The sequence below is a fragment of the Mytilus edulis genome, chromosome 8 (assembly GCF_963676685.1).
Source record: "Mytilus edulis chromosome 8, xbMytEdul2.2, whole genome shotgun sequence".
In the NCBI taxonomy this organism is placed as follows: domain Eukaryota; kingdom Metazoa; phylum Mollusca; class Bivalvia; order Mytilida; family Mytilidae; genus Mytilus; species Mytilus edulis.
This window is the reverse complement of record NC_092351.1, coordinates 69076700-69096018: the sequence shown is the minus strand read 5'-3', so window position 1 is coordinate 69096018 and position 19319 is coordinate 69076700. Positions and strand designations below refer to the sequence as shown.

Genomic DNA, 19319 nt, shown 5'->3' with positions numbered 1-19319 from the left:
GTAAACAGCAAAAATGTTCAGCAAAGTAAGATCTACAAATAAGTCAACATGACCAAAATGGTCTGTTGACCCCTTTAGAAGTTATTGCCCTTTATAGTCAATTTTTAACCATTTTTTTGTAAATCTTAATTATCTTTTACAAAAATCTTCTCCTCTGAAACTACTGGGCCAAATTAAACCAAACTTGGCCACAATCATCATTCGGGTATCTAGTTTAAAAATTGTGTCCGGTGATCCGGCCAACCAACCAAGATGGCCGCCATGGCTAAAAATAGAACATAGGGGTAAAATGCAGTTTTTGGCTTATCACTCAAAAACTGAAGCATATAGAGCAAATCTGACATGTAGTAAAATTGTGTATCAGGTCAAGATCTATCTGCCCTGAAATTTTGAGATGTATCGGACAACTCGTTGATAGGTTGCTGCCCCTGAATTGGTAATTTTAAGGAAATTTTGCTGTTTTTGGTTATTATCTTGAATATTATTATAGATAGAGATAAACTGTAAACAGCAAAAATGTTCAGTTAAGTATGATCTACAAATAAGTCAACATGACCAAAATGGTCTGTTGACCCCTTTAGGAGTTATTGCCCTTTATAGTCAATTTTTAACCATTTTTCGTAGATCTTAGTTATCTTTTACAAAAATCTTCTGCTCTGAAACTACTGGACCAGATTTAACCAAACATGGCCAAAATCATTATTAGGGTATCTAGTTTAAAAATTGTGTCCGGTGACCCAGCCAACCAACCAAGATGGCCGCCATGGCTAAAAATAGAACATAGGGGTAAAATGCAGTTTTGGCTTATCACTCAAAAACCAAAGCATTTAGAGCAAATCTGACATGTGGTAAAATTGTTTATCAGGTCAAGATCTATCTGCAACAACAAAAGAAAGAGAGTTTTTAACGACCTCAGCTGGCTATACAACCGTTGCACAATCAACTGAATTTTGCAGAAATCATTTATAGGATAGATTGCCCTTATATGATAATTTTTTATTACCTTTTTGTTTTTTTTGGCAAAGGCGGGGGGGGTTGCGCAACAACAAAACTACTTCACAACTTTCTCATTACGTTGCATTTCTTGTTAGATAAATTTTACAAAAATTCTCCCCTGAACAACTGTCGGATTTAAACAAACTTGGTTTAAATCACCACTAGGATATCCAGGGACCACTGTGTATGATGACCCTGCCTGCCCACATGGCTGAAATAAAACATAGGTTTCAAATGCACTCTTTAGTATTATATCTCTGAAACTAAACAACAGTACAACAGTTGCATTTATCATGCAACAATTGTAAATAAAAATATCAGGTGAGCGACACAGGGTCCTTGGACCCTCTAGTTTGATTATGGACCCAGTTTTCAAGTTGGTCCAAATCGGGGTCCAAAATTAAACTTTGTTTGATTTCAACAAATATTCAATAAATGGGGTTCTTCAATATGCTGAATCTAACCATGTATTTAGATTTTTAATATGTAGGACCGGTTATCAAATTGGTCCACATTGAGGTCTAAAGGGTCCAAAATTGAACTTTATTTAATTCCATCAAAAATTGAATTCTTGGGGTTCTTCTGTTAAGAATTTTCTTTGGGAGTTATGGCTCAAACCATTAAGGAATATGGTGCATAAAAGGGGGGAAAAGGGTTTCCAGGTTAATGGACAATAACTTAAGTACAAAACATAATTTAAAAGCAGTGTAAGGTTGGTAATTGAAACTCATTTTAATAGCTCACCTAAACTGGTCTCAAATTATGTATATTGGAAATTTGCCAAAAACTTTGTTATTAAAATAACTTCCATTGGAAATTTGCCAAAAACTTTAGTTTAATGAACTTCATTGGAAATTTGCCAATATAAAATGTTGCATTGGAGTTATCTTTCTTTGTCCAGAATAGTAGTCAAATCAACTTAAATCATGACTGTATGACATTTATATTATATGATGTATTTAAATGAGTAGTTATTGTTGAAAATTCCATTAGAAATTTGAATTGAGATCATTTTTGGAATAAGGGAAAAGGGGAGGTGAAAAAAAATTGGTTGGGTTCAATTTTTCTTATTTCAGATTTCAGAAATGAAAAAGAAAATTTCTTCAAATATCAAAGGATTAATATTCAACAGCATAGTGAATTGCTCAAAAGCAAAAAAAACATTTTAAGTTCATTAGACCACATTCATTCTGTGTCAGAAACCTATGCTGTGTCAACTGTTTAATCACAATCCAAATTCAGAGCTGTATCCAGTTTGAATGTTGTGTCCATACTAGCCCCAACCGTTCAACGTTCAAGGACCTCTGCTGTCGTATAAAGCTGTGCCCTGCGGAGCATCTGGTTCAACTTGCTGCCACATCATTTATGCTTTTTCCTAACCAATTTGATATGAAATGTCAGGTAAGATATATTTGATATGAAATGACAGGTAATATATAATTGATATGAAATGACAGGTAAGATATATTTGATATGAAATGTCAGGTAAGATATAATTGATATGAAATGACAGGTAAGATATAATTGATATGAAATGACAGGTAAGATATATTTGATATGAAATGACAGGTAAGATATATTTGATATGAAATGACAGGTAAGATATAATTGATATGAAATGACAGGTAAGATATATTTGATATGAAATGACAGGTAAGATATATTTGATATGAAGTGACAGGTAAGATATAATTGATATGAAATGACAGGTAAGATATATTTGATATGAAATGACAGGTAAGATATATTTGATTCTATAATTTCAGGGATTACTGGTTTACACCTTTAAATTACTGATAGATCCTGTTTTACTGACAGAAGTCAATGGTAGGTAACTTAAATCTTTAGTGTTAATAACTTTTACAAGATTCAAGTTTAATAGAAAGGTAAATTAACTTGACTATTAGTATTATATACCCATACTGTTTAAAGTTTGATTGAATGAAAAAGAAATTGTTATAGCTTCAAATTGTAAATAGCCTAAGCAAGTCATTTTTAGAAAATAGCAGAATGTTTAGTATAGATGTCTACAAGTGACACATAACCAACCAGTTAACCAATAGATGCATCTTTGAAAATACCATAGTAATGTAGTTTAACCTGTAGTCTTTGACAACTTATACATGTATTGACAAATCAATTGGTTTAAAGAGCTTGACAATTTGATCATAACTATGAAAAGATGCACAAAAGGGTTCAGATTGAAACCTTACAAAGGTGTGTTATGATCAGGTACAAATCAAGGTAATTCAATTTGATGAAACTTGACACGGTCAAAAATTGTTTATTATATATAGTTGAGTTGTAAATTAAACTTGTAATGTAGATGGTATCAGGAAGTAGAAACTTAAAAATATTTTATAAACAAATAATGATTTAGCAGCTATTTATAATTTTTTTTTTATATAGAACTGAATAATTTTTTTACCATATTAGGTGTATATATATGTCTGTTAGTTTTATACGCCCATTTATTAGACTTATTATGGTAAACTGTTGTCCCTTTGTCTGTCTGTCTGTCTGTCTGTCTGTCTGTCTGTCTGTCTGTCTGTCTGTCTGTCCGTCAGATATAACAAATGCGACCACTTTCATTTTAGACAAAAAGCCATCTGAAAAGTGACGTTATGTGGAACATTTGATATAATTTCGTACATAGGCTTGAATTTAGGTGTCTTTAGTGACCAAATCAGTTCAAATATTTTGACTATTACATAAACTAATTGTATTGACTAAAGAAGACACTTAAGTGTTTAAAAATGTCAAAATCTCTCATCAGATGTATTTCAAATTTTAGGCCAAAATAAACCCTTACCGGAGATATAAGACTACTACTGGAATGAATTTGGTATGATGGATAGTGGTAGAAATTTTACCTTGTACAAGGTTGCCCCCAATAGAGTTATTGCAAGGATTCTTTGATATGCAGAAAGCCTGACCCGGGGGGGTCTCTTCCTATATAAAGGTATATACATATGTGCCGCTGGAATGGGTCCCTTTTTTGATCCGTCAAATATATCAATGGGGTGCAATTTTACCGAGGAAATATATCAATAGGTAGTAATTGACCGATTGTGATATATCAATGGGTCATAAATTTCAGTTTGTTGTGCAACGATCTTCACTGAATTTCCCAAACTCTTTGTCATTAAAATTTCCACATCTGCTGAAACTTATTTACACAAGTTTTGATATTGATTAAATTTAATTACACTGTCACAATTAATAATCTTCAGTAAATTACCCAGTAGATATCGAACCTTTTGCACTAGCTGCGTAACACATCGATATATTTGCACATAATTTGTTGCGTCTATTATCATTGACATTGTGTGTCTTGCTTAATCACTTTTAATTTGATGAAAGAATTATATATGAATGGGTTATGATTTCGCTGTGAAATATATGTATAGGTAGGGATTTCACAATTATTCAATATATGAATGGGGGGTGTTTTTAAAATCCCAGCTGAACACCTGTACCCAAAATCCCATGTTGATGACCCCCCCCCCCCCCCCCCCCATGAGCCTGGCACTCTCTTTACATAAAAAATCAGATTAAAAGTTCTGTTTTTGAAACTACATAATTGATTGGAAGACACTCTACAAATGTTTTGATTGAACACAAACATGTTGTCTGCTCTATGGTTGGGTTGTTGTCTCTTTGACACATTTCCCATTTCCATTCTCAATCTTATGAGTTGTTTTTATACGACCACAAAAATTGAAAATTTTTTGGTCATATATTGGTATCACATTGGCGTCGTCGTCGTCCGTAGTCGTCATCGTCTTCGTCGTCCAAAGACATTTGGTTTTCGCACTCTAACTTTAGTAAAAGTAAATAGAAATCTATGAAATTTAAACACAAGGTTTATGACCATAAAAGGAAGGTTGGGATTAATTTTGGGTATTTTAGTCCCAACAGTTTAGGAATTAGGGGCCAAAAGTAGTTTTATACACCCATTTACTAGACGTATTATGGAAAACTGTTGTCCCTTTGTCCGTCTGTCTGTCTGTCTGTCCGTCAGACATTAACTCCAAAATACTTTCACCAATTTGCATGAAACTTTGGTGAACTGTTTATATCTATTGATGTGAGCTCCCTTTCGTTTTTTATAAATTTTTAATTTTTCATTTCTGAGTTATGGGATTTTATTCATATTAATAAAGGTTGTTTTTTTCTCCAGTTTTTGCACAATTACTTACACATGCTTTTTATACCAATTTACAAGAAACTTTAGTGAATTGTTTATATCCATTGACATAAGCACCCTTTCAATTTTAATAAATTTTTGATTTTACTTTTATGGGGTTTTTATTCATTAAAAAAAAAGGGGGATTTTCAAGTTTTTGCAAAACTACTCAAACATGCTTTCAGTAGTTCTAATGAAACTGTGGTGAAATGTTTATATCTATTGACATTTATAATCTCTTTTTCGATTATTATAGATTTTACATTTGACATTTCGTAGTTACAGGATTTTTTCATCGAAAAGGGGTGATTTTCTAGTTTTCAGACAATACCTTTACAGTGCTTTGAGCATTTTTTATTAAACTTAGGTGCCTGGTTTATATCAATAAAAATAATTTCCTTTAATTTTTTATAAATTTCGGATATGACATTGAGAAGTTATGAACTTTGTTCTTAGAAAATGCAATGGGCATGATGCGTATCATGTGCTCTTGGGGCAGCTGTTGATTTGTCAGGCCAGCATCTTTTGTCGCTGAAAGCTTGACAGGGATAGTGATCTGGCAGCATTTACCAACTTCTTAAAAGCTTAATATTTCATAAGGTAGAAGACCTGAATCCTTCATACTTTATATATAGATGCCATATGTAATGAAGTTTCCGTCTGCTATTTGTCTATTGTCCTTAACCTCGCATTTATGGTTCAGTGACTACTTAAAAAGAAAGATTTTTAGTATTTTTAATTTTCTCTTATTATGTGTAATAATTAAGATAACTGTATTTTGTATGTGATACCTTTCAAGGTCCTCATGCCAGTTAGATAATTTTCACTTGACTTTGACAGTTCATGGGTCAGTAAACAAGGTTACGTTTTCATGGTCCATATCTGAGATACCATAAGCAATAGGTCTACTATATTGGGTGTATGGATTTATTGTAAGCTGTACATGTCTTACTGGCAGGTGTCATCTGACCTTGACCTCATTTTCATTGTTCAGTGGTAATATTATAGTTAAGTTTTTGTGTTTTGGTCTGTTTTTCTAATACTGTATGCAATAGGTCTACTATATTTGGTGTATGGAAATGATCTATATGTCAGTTGCATAGGTTTTATTTGACCGTGACCATATTTTCACAGTTCATTGCTCAGTGTTAAGTTTTTGTGTTTTGGTCTGTTTTCTTAAACTATAAGCAATAGGTCAACTATATCTGTTGTATTGAGGAATTGTTAGCTGTACATGACTGCCTGGCATGTTCATCTGACCTTGACCTCATTTTCATGGTTCATTGGTCAATGTTTAGTTTTCTTGGTTAATGTTAAGTTTATGTGACAGTTGTAATAAAGATTTATATTTAGGTATATCAACATAATATCAATGATAAGTAAAGAAGGCAAGACATTTTCAGTTGTGCACTCTTGTATAGAAGAGGTGTGGATATGTATGATATTTTAAATAATATTTTAGCTGAACTAGGAAATTCACTGTTAAATTCTCCAAATGATGTAATATTCTTGGTAAAGGAGGTAATATACTTTAAAAAAAAAAAATTGCATTTGTGTCAACTTTCATTCTCCAGGTAATCATGAGTTTCTAACTTCCTAAAAAGTGAGAATGCTCATAACTGTCAGTATTGGCCCTGTAATAATTATACATATTTAGTTATTAACAGACAGATGTATATAAAAGTAAGAAACAAAACTATACAGTTTTTTAATGACACATCAAATCAATGATTACATCTGATTATTATTATGATTTTTTAATTTTATAAACAAATGTTGTTATTGCAAGTGAGTTCAACTTAATTGATTAAATGTATATGCTTTTTTATTTGTTATTTTTAAGATTTGAAAGTTGACACTCATGTATGTTGTTAATGATGTTGTTAATGATGTTTATGTTATTTATTATTTATTTATTTAAATTAACATAAGGCATGCAAAATGGATTAAGACCATGAACGTTTTTATAAAATATTTTGGAATAACATCCTTGTTTGGAACATTCATTGACAAAAGGATTAACCTTCAGTATCTGCATTGAGCATACTTAACTGGAGCAGAGAGTATTTTTATTGAACCTGTAACATTGTTTGGTTGCTGACTCATATTCTACATTTAGCTGGCCATGGTCTGTCAGGATTTGTCATCCAAAATCTCAAGGCCTATTGGACCTACATCATGTCTGGGAGTTTACATTTTTAAAACTTTGTCCAATTTCCCTGCTGCAGAGACAGTCTATACTTTATACACTGTCCAATTCCGGTCTGCTGTAAAAACTTTTATACTCTATGATCTTATGGCATTGACCTTCAGACGTGGTGCTATTAATGTCACAAATAAACGATTCACAAAAAGTTAAATATCTTTAAACTTTAAACCACTGTTCCCAGTTGCATCTGCTTTAAACCTCTTTGTTAAAAGTAATGTTTATTACCTGTGGTCAATTTCACAAACATCGTAAGTTTAAGTCTTAAGTGCACTCCTAAGACAATTCCACAAAGCATATCGTAAGTTTTAATCCTAAAGTTAAGACCAATCTTACCCTTAAATCTTACGTCTTATCTTATGACCACTCTTGAGAAATAAGTACCTTACCAACGTTACTTTTACTTCATCGAAGCATGCACAGCGGTAACTCCCTATGTAAACAAATTGCGACGGAATACTTTCCACTTAGATATTCCTAATTTAACTTGTCCATGGAAATAACAAAAAGAAAGCTACACTGGTCAGAGAGTGAGCTTCTTGTACTCTCTGGCACAGTTGCATCCAACATTTATGTGATTAGGGGACAGTTTGGGCATATCCTGACAATCCAAGACAAAAACAAGTACCTGTTGGGCACAGCATGTTGAAAGGTACAAAACTGGTTTTTTTTCCATTGCCCATGTAACATTATGGCAAAATTAGGAGAAAAAATGGCCTACCCTTAATTCTAGTGAAAAAGTGCAACATTGCATAAGCAACATGTACATGCAGGTCATAAATTAATTTGTTTGATTAAAATCAAATCTTTATCTATTAATTGGTGCTGTAGGAGGTCCACCAGAGTTATGAGCGAGGATTTCTTGGCATGTAATAGGTAGCTCAGTGTTAGGACTCATAAAACAGACAGGGTAAAGGGGCAAATATTTCATGTTTATTTCAAACGCATGATGAATGAATTAGTAACAACATGTGCATCATTTAAGAGTTTGGAAGTTTTTTAAGTTAATGAAATATATTAAATGCATGCCAATTTGATAAAATTCATTATTCTACAGTAGTCAATATATGCATGTGCAAACAAATTTTATTGGATTTAGAGCGTTGGTTTATTCACAAAGCTAAAGAAGCATGTCATACCTGAATTAATTTTAAATCAAGAGAGTGCCAATCCTGTACATGAATTAATCGATTAGAAAGCAATATTAAATTGGTAAGCCTCATTCAAGGTAGGGAGCAAAAGGATGGGTTCCACACGGAATATTTGCGTCTTATGAACTCTTATATTTAAAAGTTTTATTATTTTTATTTAATAAAAAAAAACGTAAGTCAATTGTGAATGGTAATTTTTGCTTCTCTCATGCCATGAAATTGCCTTGGTGGAAAGTTTGCAAATATCCCATAGAGCAAATTACACGGATGATAAATATTGACCATTTGGTACATTGCCGTGTTCTAAGCCACACATACATGTAGGTCATAAATTAATTTGTTGAATGAAACTAAATCTTTATCTACTAATGGGTGCCGTAGGAGGTCCACTGGAGTTTTGAGCGAGAATTTCTTGGCATGGTGCACTTTGTTAGAATACCAAATAGGTTAAAAACATTAAAATACAAAACTATAAATGAAAATTAGTAGAATTGTTAGAGATAAACAAAATCCTTATTTTAGGCAGCTATTATGAGTCCTATGGTAGTATATCCTCAGGGTTAGCGCACAGGTACCACGTCTTATGAATATAAGAAGCGAAATATAAAAAAACGGTAATGAGTAAAAACCTGACACATATTTATACATAGAAGTATGACAACACTTAGATTGCTGATCTTCATTCTGCACTAGCTATGAAGCCCTAAAAAATGAGAAAACTAATACTTTTATACTTAAGCAATTAGAACCCTTAAAAATGGCCTTCCTATGCTACTGATAATTACATTCCACTTGCAACACTTTTTAATTTTGTTCATTAGTGTGAATGTTAGTATTTTCCGGTAAAGGTCATGTTTTATTTTGTTCTTTTTGAGCTTTCATACAATTTGCAAAAGTTCACTTGACGAATCAAATGTAAGACACATTTAGGTATTCTTTATTCTGACATATTTAAATGATCGTCATGGAACTTTGATGGCATTTCACCCTAATGTTAGCCTATTAAGGACTATTATTATACATGCAATGACACTAATTAAATAAGATTTTTCTGAGATATATATATATATATATACAACTCGTCTAAACATCAACCCAACAATGTTAGATCTGTAAATTTGCTTTCGCAAATTTTTGGTTCTTCCCTCACCGGGATTCGAACCCATGCTACTGTGATATCGTGACACCAAATCGCCTGCACTGCAGCCGTCCCGCTAGACCACACGACCACCTGGGCTCTCTAAAAAAGAGCTTTCGCTGGCCGTGTGTTACCTTTCCACGTCAGTTTTAATCTAGCGGCGTACTGCAGTACATGATATATAAGGCATGAAGATGTTATTGTTACAGATCAGCTAAATTATCTATAGTAAAGGATCCTACAAATGAATGTAAGATACAGTCACAGAAAATAATTATATTTATAAGTACGTCTGAGTCAGTGACAACCCTACAACAGATGTATCCATCGGATCGCCATCAATGATGGTGATACATGGCTGTGTACATAATGTATATACAACTCGTCTAAACATCAACCCAACAATGTTAGATCTGTAAATTTCTATATATATATAGGATTTCGGGATGTACAATTGGTCAGAATATAATACCCCCAGGTAAAATTACAATGCTGCATTAATTATTTAACCTAAGAAAATACCAAAGCAAATACATTGTCCACTTCCCTCAGAAAAAAATAAGAAAAAAACAAAAAAACAAATACGTTTAATTCAATATTTGCAATGCCCAAATAATAAAATGAAGAAAAAGATGACCTTCGTACTATAACACCAAGAGTGTTTATTACATGTTTTTTTGGGCTTTTTTCTGTTTGACTCTCAGTATTTTCATAGCTAGACTGACCATAGGTAAAGAAATTAGAGTAATGTTTACAGACACTTTTTTTCTACATGAAGTTTTTGACACACATAAAAATGAGACAAGAGACATATGATTTTTATTGCATTTCTTTATAGATATATGTAAACAGTTTCAGTAAAGGTAATTTTTTTTGGAAATATGTGCCATCTTTTCCCCCCTTTTTGCATTATTTTAAAACTAATAAATGCAGATTGTTGCCATAGATACACCAAACAAATGATATTTTACCATTTTAAAATAAATATCAAATCTATGAAAGATTCTGATTACATACATATGACACTAACGGTAAGCTTAATTTGTAAGAAAGCAAGAAAAAGGTGATGGTAAAATTTATGAGATTAAGTTTCTACATTTTTTCCTAATTGTATATTGCTACCTTAATTAGTATTTCGAATATATACAGTCAATTGGACATTTAATTTTTAATTTTTCTATAGAGGCAGAAGTTCACTTTTTTTAAATACTAAAGACATTTTTTTCAGGTTGTCTTTCAGATAGTGACATTATTAGAACTGTTACCTAGTGACGTGACTTTTCCACAGATTTCTGTTATTATCAGACTTAATCAACTTCCCTCACTGTGTCAAAGGTAAATGTTACACTTAATGAGCAATGACAGCATGGAGAACAAAAAATACTTATTGAACACAGAAAAATTGATAAATCAAGGATATATATATATAGTCTAAAAACTCTTGCTATAAAAATGCTTTTTGATTTAGAAACTTGATTTTTACATGGTTACTGCTGGTCATTTTAGAAGTTTGTAAGAAAGGCAAACACCCAAATCAGCTTTGCAAAAAAAAACTGTGACATTGAATATGTGTTAAACAGACGCTATAAGTTTATTGTTTTGTTTTCTTTATGATTTGGTTTGTTTTCCAGTAATACAATACAGAGTAGTACAGATCTGAGTAGACTATCTTCAATACATGGCTTTGTTCAATTTACTGGAATTGTAATAGGCATGACTGCGCCATCTAAATATACGTAAGTGAAATATCAAATATTAATTGTTAGAGATATGGGTTATGCATCAAATAAACACCAACTAAAAAACTCCCCAAAAAACCCAAAAGATTGACAATTTAAGTTTTCCATAAACAGCAATTTTATAAATCTGTGGATTGGTTATTTGTGTGAGTAGACAAAGGGGTCCTAAATTCCATTGTGGTGACAAAATTTAGATTCAGTCTGTGTTTAAACTTATTTTAGACATCAATAACTTTGTCAAACTTTATGAAATTGTATCTATAACTTGGAACAGATTCAAGGTTTCTAGAGCAAACTTATGAAAATATTTGTTTTCAGTTTCAGTATTTTACTGATGAAGAGAGTATCGGATTACATTGTTTTTAGCTCAACTGAATCAAAGGATCTAGTAATGTTTTTTTCTCATCACCTGGCATCCATTGTCTTCTGTTTACTTTTACAAAAATCTTCTCCTCTAAAACTGGTGGGCCAATTAGAACCAAACTTTGTCACAATCATCCTTGGGGTAACAAGTTTTGTCTATCTAGAAAATCACTATAGAAACAAATCTGACAGAAAAGATTGAAATGTTGAGATTTACCTTCTATCAAATTACATTTGCCAGACGACTTCTTATAGTAGTTATTCTCCTTCAAGGTTGTGTTTTATTATTTGTTTCCATTCTGCCTTTTTATATTGAAAACTTTAATTGATAGACAGAAACTTTGAATGGTAAAAATGATCAGCAAGGCAAGATCTTGAAATAAGACAACTTAGCCGAAATCGTCTATTAACTTCTTTTTAGAGTAATTGACCTTTAAATGAAAATTTTTACCAATTTTTTTGTGTTTTTGACTATTTATGTTGAATATTATTATGAATAGATAGAAACTTTGTCATCAAAGTTGTGGAGTTATTGCCCTTTAATGATGACATTGACCAATAAGTATTGTTGAAGATGCAAGTGAGTATCACAGGCTCTATAGAGCCTGTAATTGCAGTTAACATTGAAGGCAGATTACAGTAAAAGTTTTCAAGGTATCAATAACTTTTTCAAACGTTCATATGATTCTTTAAACTTGGACAGAAGCTTTTTTATGAGATAATGTCTGAATCAATATTTTGAAAATGTTTTTTTTTCTTCTATTTTTCCATATCTTACTAATAACCCAGCAGGAAAATCTCACACCCGGAGGTGGGCCTCAGCAGGCCCCTAAATAAAAATGTATACTAGTCTAGTGAAAATGGACATCATACTAAACTCCAAAACATAAAACTGAACTAAAATTAGAAAACTTACAAGACTTACAGAGGCTCCTCACATGGAACAGGTGCAAAAATGCAGCTGGGTTAAACATGTTTTGTGAGATCTCAAACCTCCCCTATACCAATAGCTAGTATAGAATAAAGAAACACACAGCAATACCAACAGTTAAACTAAGTGTAAAAGAAGTCTGAGTCCCATGTCAGAATAGGTAATAATCAAAAGAAACAATGCAAAATGACAATGATACATAAATTAGCAGTTATTGACATGCCAGCTGCAGACCTCAATTAAACTGATTGAAAGATTGTCTTCATCATATGAAAATCAAGCACAATCCCTTCTTTTAGGGGTTTAGAATCATACCAACATAAAATATATAAGAAGAACATAACCCGTATCATGCCAACAACTGGTTTTTAGAATAAATGTGTATTTCCGATGCAATGGAAATTTGAATGATTCACTCATCAAAGCCATATATGAGTTTGACATAATAAAAAAACTAAGAAAGGGAACCATGTTTTGGGGAGAAAACTTATCAATTATATATTTGTTGTTGTTGAGAAAATAATCATTCTCCAATTTCGTATACTTAAAAAAAAAACCTTTGCATTATTTTATACCACCCTCATCAAAGGAAGAGATGTGTTCAGGGTCCTTTTCTACCTACAAAAAAAGGTGATCAGGTGATCTTGACTTGCAGATAAGAATGAAAATGGAGATCATAAAAATAATTTAAGTATTTATAGAGGTCATATTTTCCATTGATCACATAGACCATAGTGAGTTTTTGAATTTGGCATTTAATTCACTTTACAAAAATCTTCTCCCTGTCTATAAATTCTGAATTTACAGTTCTTTAATATTTGCCATATGTCATGTATGTCAAATGCAACTAACAATCAATCTAAAGGTTTTTGTTTTAGTCAGAGTACTAAATATAGATGTCCTGATGAAGAATGTGAAGGTCATCATGGAAACCAATTTATCAGAGTTCATGTCACCGGTGCATCTGAAACACAGACAATAAGGTAAGGCCAGGTTTTTTTGATTTGTTGATTTACGGATTTTCCCCATGAAAAAGTCGATGGTCAGTCAGGAAAAAAAAGAAAAAAAATATATCTCAAGACAGAAAAATATTAAAAAAAAATATATTTCACCTTTCTAACAATATGTTTGGTTTGCTATTTGTTCATCATTTCTTATATATTAGTTCTGGTGAAAGACATGATTCCAGAAATGACCTATTGCTCAGCTGCCATAAACATCACATGACATCGTCTAATAATTTTCTGTGAAAAAAGGGGGTTTGTGTCCACGGATAAAGACATAATCAAACCGTCATTTCACAAACATAGCCCTTAATAAATTTCAGGAAACTTGGTGGTTAATGATCTTCAAACACGAAAACTGAAACTGGTAAAGTAAAAAATCAAAACCGTTGTACGGAAATAAGTGTCAACACACATGTCAAAAACATAATAAACTCATCCACAGGAAAAACAAGGATATCGGGTTTATCAGTTGTCATGCATTCCCGTTTTTTATGTCCAAATGGACGATTTTTTTTTATTATCAATGACACAAGTCTGAAGAAAATTCCAAAGGATTTGTTTTAATTAAGTTCTTCAACTTGACGTCTTCCATTGTTAGACAAGCTAGTTCATTTTCCAATTTGCTATGTTATGGAATGATGACAAAGCGGGAAACAAACTTAATGTGTAATTGGTTTTAAACACCGGTTTCGTTCCGCAAAATTATTTGCGCAAACAACATTTTAAGGTCAGTTATGATTGATTTGTCTATTTTCAAATGCGTAAATTGGAAGTTTTAGTTTTCACAACTAAACAGAAAGTGTTGTCAATTCTGCTAGTGTTTAATGCATTTTATTTCATAAAAAAAAGATGTTTTATTAATTGTTTAGAGATAATGTTTTTCTTAGGGTTGGTGGAATAAAAAAGCATGAAAAGTCAATATTATTTTTATTCTGCAAATCGGCAAAATCGGGTCCGCAGATCTGTAAACCAACAAATTAAAAGATCCTGGCCTAATGTAAATATAAAATTAAACTTTTGGTATTAGTATAATAGATCGAATAACATTTTGGATATCAGTATAATTTATAAAATATAACTTTGGGTTTTAGTAAAATAGATAAAATAAAACGTTGGATATTAGTATGATAGATTAAATGTTTTATATGAAAACCAGAAGTTTAATGAATAAAAAATGAATATTTTTGCTAATTTTTCATAATAGTTTTTGAAATTTTACACTCAATCTTAATGATAAACTCAAACACGCTAAATTCTAAATCTGAACCAAAACTTTCCTTCATTAGCATAAAATCTTGTTATGAAAAAATATGGGGAAATTTGAAATGCTGTTAAGAATCATATACCATGTATACAGTATTCAAATCAATTGAAATGTTAATCAGAAAGAATGCATTTGACCATACAATAATAAAAAAAGAAGATGTGGTATGATTGCCAATGAGACAACTCTCCACAAGTGACCAAAATGACACAGAAATTAACAACTATAGGTCACCATACAGCCTTCAACAATGAGCAAAGCCCATACCGCATAGTCAGCTATAAAATACCCTGAAATGACAATGTAAAACAATTCAAATGAGAAAACTAAAGGCCTCATTTATGTATAAAAAATAACGAAAAACAAATATGCAGCGCATAAACAAACGACAAACACTGAATTACAGGCTCCTGACTTGAAACAGGCACATACATACAGAGTGTGGCGGGGTTAAATATGTTAGCAAGATCCCAACCCTCTCCTATACCGGGGACAGTGGTATAACAGTACAACTTCACAACGATCTATTAAGCAGGTGAAAAACTAGACCTAATCACAAAAAAAAATAGAATAAAGGCTCAGATGGATAAACATACAAGTGGACGTGTACAAAAAGACAATAACAAAAAGACACTAGGTACAGATCTGAGAGTACTCACAGTTAACTGACAGCTAGTTCAAAGCCACTAACACCTAATTAAAAAATCATGCATCTAAGACTAAATAATCAATCCATACACATCCAACATCCAATGGATTTAGTGTAAAGATGTCATAAACAGTCGGAGAAAAACATGACCTTGTGCAATGACAAGATACAGGTATCGACAGATTGTAGATCCATGAATGTGTATATATGTATACCGTATTCGGCCGTGTATAGTACGCATTTATGTATAGTCCGCACTCCCTTTTCATCCCTTTAAAATCGAGAAAAAAAGTTTTTTTTACAATTTTTTTTTTTTTTATTGTTTATAAAAGCCTAGTTCAGTGTAAAAATCCATTGAAAGGGACCTATTCTCCATGTATTTTTAAAAAGAAAAAAATTGTTTTATTTATTTCATGAAAAATAATGAAATGGTAGAGCTTTTCATCAGGTAATTAATATTAAATAATTTTATAAAAGTAGTTATTAATCAAAAGATCCCTGTTAAAACCAACATTTGTCTAAGTGTCTCCAAGCTGATATATTATATAACAAAAATAATTTGAATATTATGGAACAAAAGAAAAAAGAGATCAAACATTTCTCTAAATTAATTAGCTGTAATCAAAATGTTAAAAATATTTAATCTTATATAATATTTTCATTGATCATGTTGTTTTTTTGCCTGGGATTATAATATTTAACCTCTGTCAAAACTTGACATCATTATTTAATTGCTACACACCCATACTTAATCCTTAATTACCCCTCTTGATTACCTTTGCAGGATGTCACACCTTTACTTTGAATAATCAATTTTGAAGAGAAAAGTTATTAAAGAATAAAAGAATAAGAATTAAATGAAATAAATATAATAAACGTCTCCAATATACATTATTAATGCAGAAAAAACGAAATTAAAAAAAAAAAAAAAAATTTTTTTTTTTTATAAAATTAAAAAAACCGTCTGTAGTTGTGTATAATCCGCACCCCTTGTACAAACTACATATTTAAGGGAAAAAAGTGCGGACTATACATGCCCAAATACGGTATAACATACTAGTAATATTAAGTTTGCTCATAATTTACTGATAAAATAAATATTTATACCAATAAAAACAATATTCAATGATCATATTACAGTGTTAAATTGGTAACCTTTTAGAATAAGTTTATTTAAAGGATTGATAAGTTTATTAAGTCTGGTTTCAATGATGCTTAGGTATATTGTTTTGTGACCATTTTTTTTGTGCCAGAATTTATGCACACACATTGCTAGAAAGTAATTGATTTTTGTCTCGCTTGACGGAGTCAAAAAGCAAGACTAAGATATGCTGTTTCCAGCATCAGCGGTGTCAACAATCTATAAGTTTGTGATTAGGTCTAGTTTATGGTGAATCACTAGTGGTAGGTCAAAGATATTTGGTATGCTGTTGTACGTGTATTAGCATTGGCACATCTCATTACCATGTCGATTATTTGGCTCTGCCCCCTCAGTTATGTCTCTATTGACTTTAAAACTTTTGCTTAGTTATCATGTATTAGTTTGTGATTAGGTCAGTTTATGGGGAACCACTAGTTGTAAGTTAATGATAGTTGGTATGCAGTTGTATAAGCATTGGCATATCTCATTTCCATGGAGATCATTTGACTCTGCCCCCTCAGTCATTGTCTATTGACTTTGAAATTTTTACTTAGTTTTCATGTATTAGTTTGTGATTAGGTCAGTTTATGGGGAACCACTAATGGTAAATTAATGATAATTGGTATGCATTTGTTTAAGCATTGGCATATCTCATTTCCATGGATATTTTTTGGCACCGCCCCCTCAGTCATGGTCTATTGACTTTGAAATTTTTGTTTAGGGGTTTACGCAGTATATATTGGGGACCTCCGTAGTCTTTCGGAACACAGGAAGTCTTTTCAGAGTACATCTGTTCTTTTCTATGACCACCTGCGTAATAGGTCATTGATTGATATAGTGAATATTTATTACCATTATACCGTTGTTGAAGAGATAAGTATTTATCAAGACTATATATATTTGATATCCTCAGTGACTATTATACTAATATATTTTGTCACAGATATCCTTTATCAGTAGTTAATTGATAGAAGATGATCGATGTGTGAAGTTTTCTAAAGCACAAGCTATGCTCCAATATTGGATAAGGTTTTAAGCGCAAAAAAGTGACTATCAGTGAAAAGATCAAGCGTTTTTATGATTATAAAATTTGGCCATTTTAGCAAAATAAAAAAAAGAGCACAGTCCATTTTATAAGCAGCTTCTAAATTCTTAACAGAATAAAGTACGGCCATACGGTTGCCAGTAAATGCTCACCTCTACTTCATTTGAACTCTAGTGGATAGTTGTCTCTTTGGCAATCATACAATCGCATATTTTGATATTCTTTTATCAATGTTATATAAAAACAATGCCAGTTAATCCTGGAAATTAAGACGAAATTTAAAAGGCACCTTTTGGGTGTGTTAAATCAGTGAAATATGATACAGTATTATAAGTGTCTATGGGCCAATTAAATGCAAAACAGTTGATTGATGAATACGTATTAGACTAAGTCCTTAAAATTATTCTTTAGATCTTTATAAAACATCTTACTGTGTTTATATATCTCAACTTGTACTTTCCCTTGTGTATGTAACAATGTTTAGATTTTAATGAGAGAAATTTATGTATTACTGAAAAATTATAACACCAGGGTTTTCGATATCACAAACTAGTCAAAACATTTACTAAATTTTATCATCTGTATAAGGACATCATTCGTAAATATAGCTCAACATGCAGACTTCTTAAAAGTTCAGGTATTTCACATCCAATTTTTTATGGAAATATTCTTTATAAAGCACAAAAATGCCAGTATTCTCCTCAGAAGCTTACAAAACCTTTAAATAGACTTATTAAGAAGGGATATAGTTACGATACTGTTGTCAGGTCATTAAAGATTGCATATTTTGGCGTTAGTATTGATTCACTTGTAGGATCTTTGGACATTGCATCAGAACTAAACACATTTATTTAAAAACCAGTTGTTGGCATGACACGGGTTATGTTCTTCTCATGATTGTATGATACTAAACCCCTAACGGGAGGGATTGTGCCTGATATTCATATGATGACATCATAATCTTTCAATCAGTTTAATTGAAATCTGGAGCTGGCATGTCAGTTAAATGCTAGTAGTCTGTTGTTATTTAAGTATTATTGTCTTTTTGTTTATTTTCTTTGGTTACATCTTCTGACATCAGACTCAGACTTCTCTTGAACTGAATTTTAATGTGCATATTGTTATGCGTTAACTTTTCTACATTGGCTAGAGGTATAGGGGAGGGTTGAGATCTCATAAACATGTTTAACCCTGCTGCATTTTTGCGCCTGTCCCTAGTCAGGAGTCTCTGGCCTTTGTTAGTCTTGTATTATTTTAAATTTTAGTTTCTTGTGTACAATTTGGAGTTTAGTATGGCATTCATTATCACTTTAGGGGCCAGCTGAAGGACGCCTCCCAGTGCGGGAATTTCTCGCTGCATTGAAGACCTGTTGGTGACCTTCTGCTGTTGTCTGTTCTATGGTCAGGTTGTTTTCTCTTTGACACATTCCCTATTTCCATTTTCAATTTTATTGAATAAGGGAACACAGGTTTATCAAAACAAATAAATAAGTTGTATAA

At 31.9% G+C, this 19319-nt stretch overlaps 1 protein-coding gene across 7 annotated transcripts in view; it reads left to right on the top strand.

Annotated features, from left to right (window-relative positions):
* LOC139486850 (minichromosome maintenance domain-containing protein 2-like) overlaps window positions 1-19319 on the top strand; it is an 87497-nt gene that overhangs the window by 19132 nt on the left and 49046 nt on the right. For 5 of the 7 annotated variants that reach the window (XM_071271916.1, XM_071271917.1, XM_071271915.1 and 2 more), the window contains exons 3-7: window positions 2763-2823; window positions 6648-6706; window positions 10909-11015; window positions 11312-11416; window positions 13592-13696. In XM_071271916.1, the coding sequence (XP_071128017.1) occupies window positions 2763-2823; window positions 6648-6706; window positions 10909-11015; window positions 11312-11416; window positions 13592-13696 (437 nt within the window). The remainder of the gene's footprint in view (window positions 1-2762; window positions 2824-6647; window positions 6707-10908; window positions 11016-11311; window positions 11417-13591; window positions 13697-19319) is intronic. The other 2 variants (XM_071271914.1, XM_071271919.1) reach the window with 2 other exon arrangements.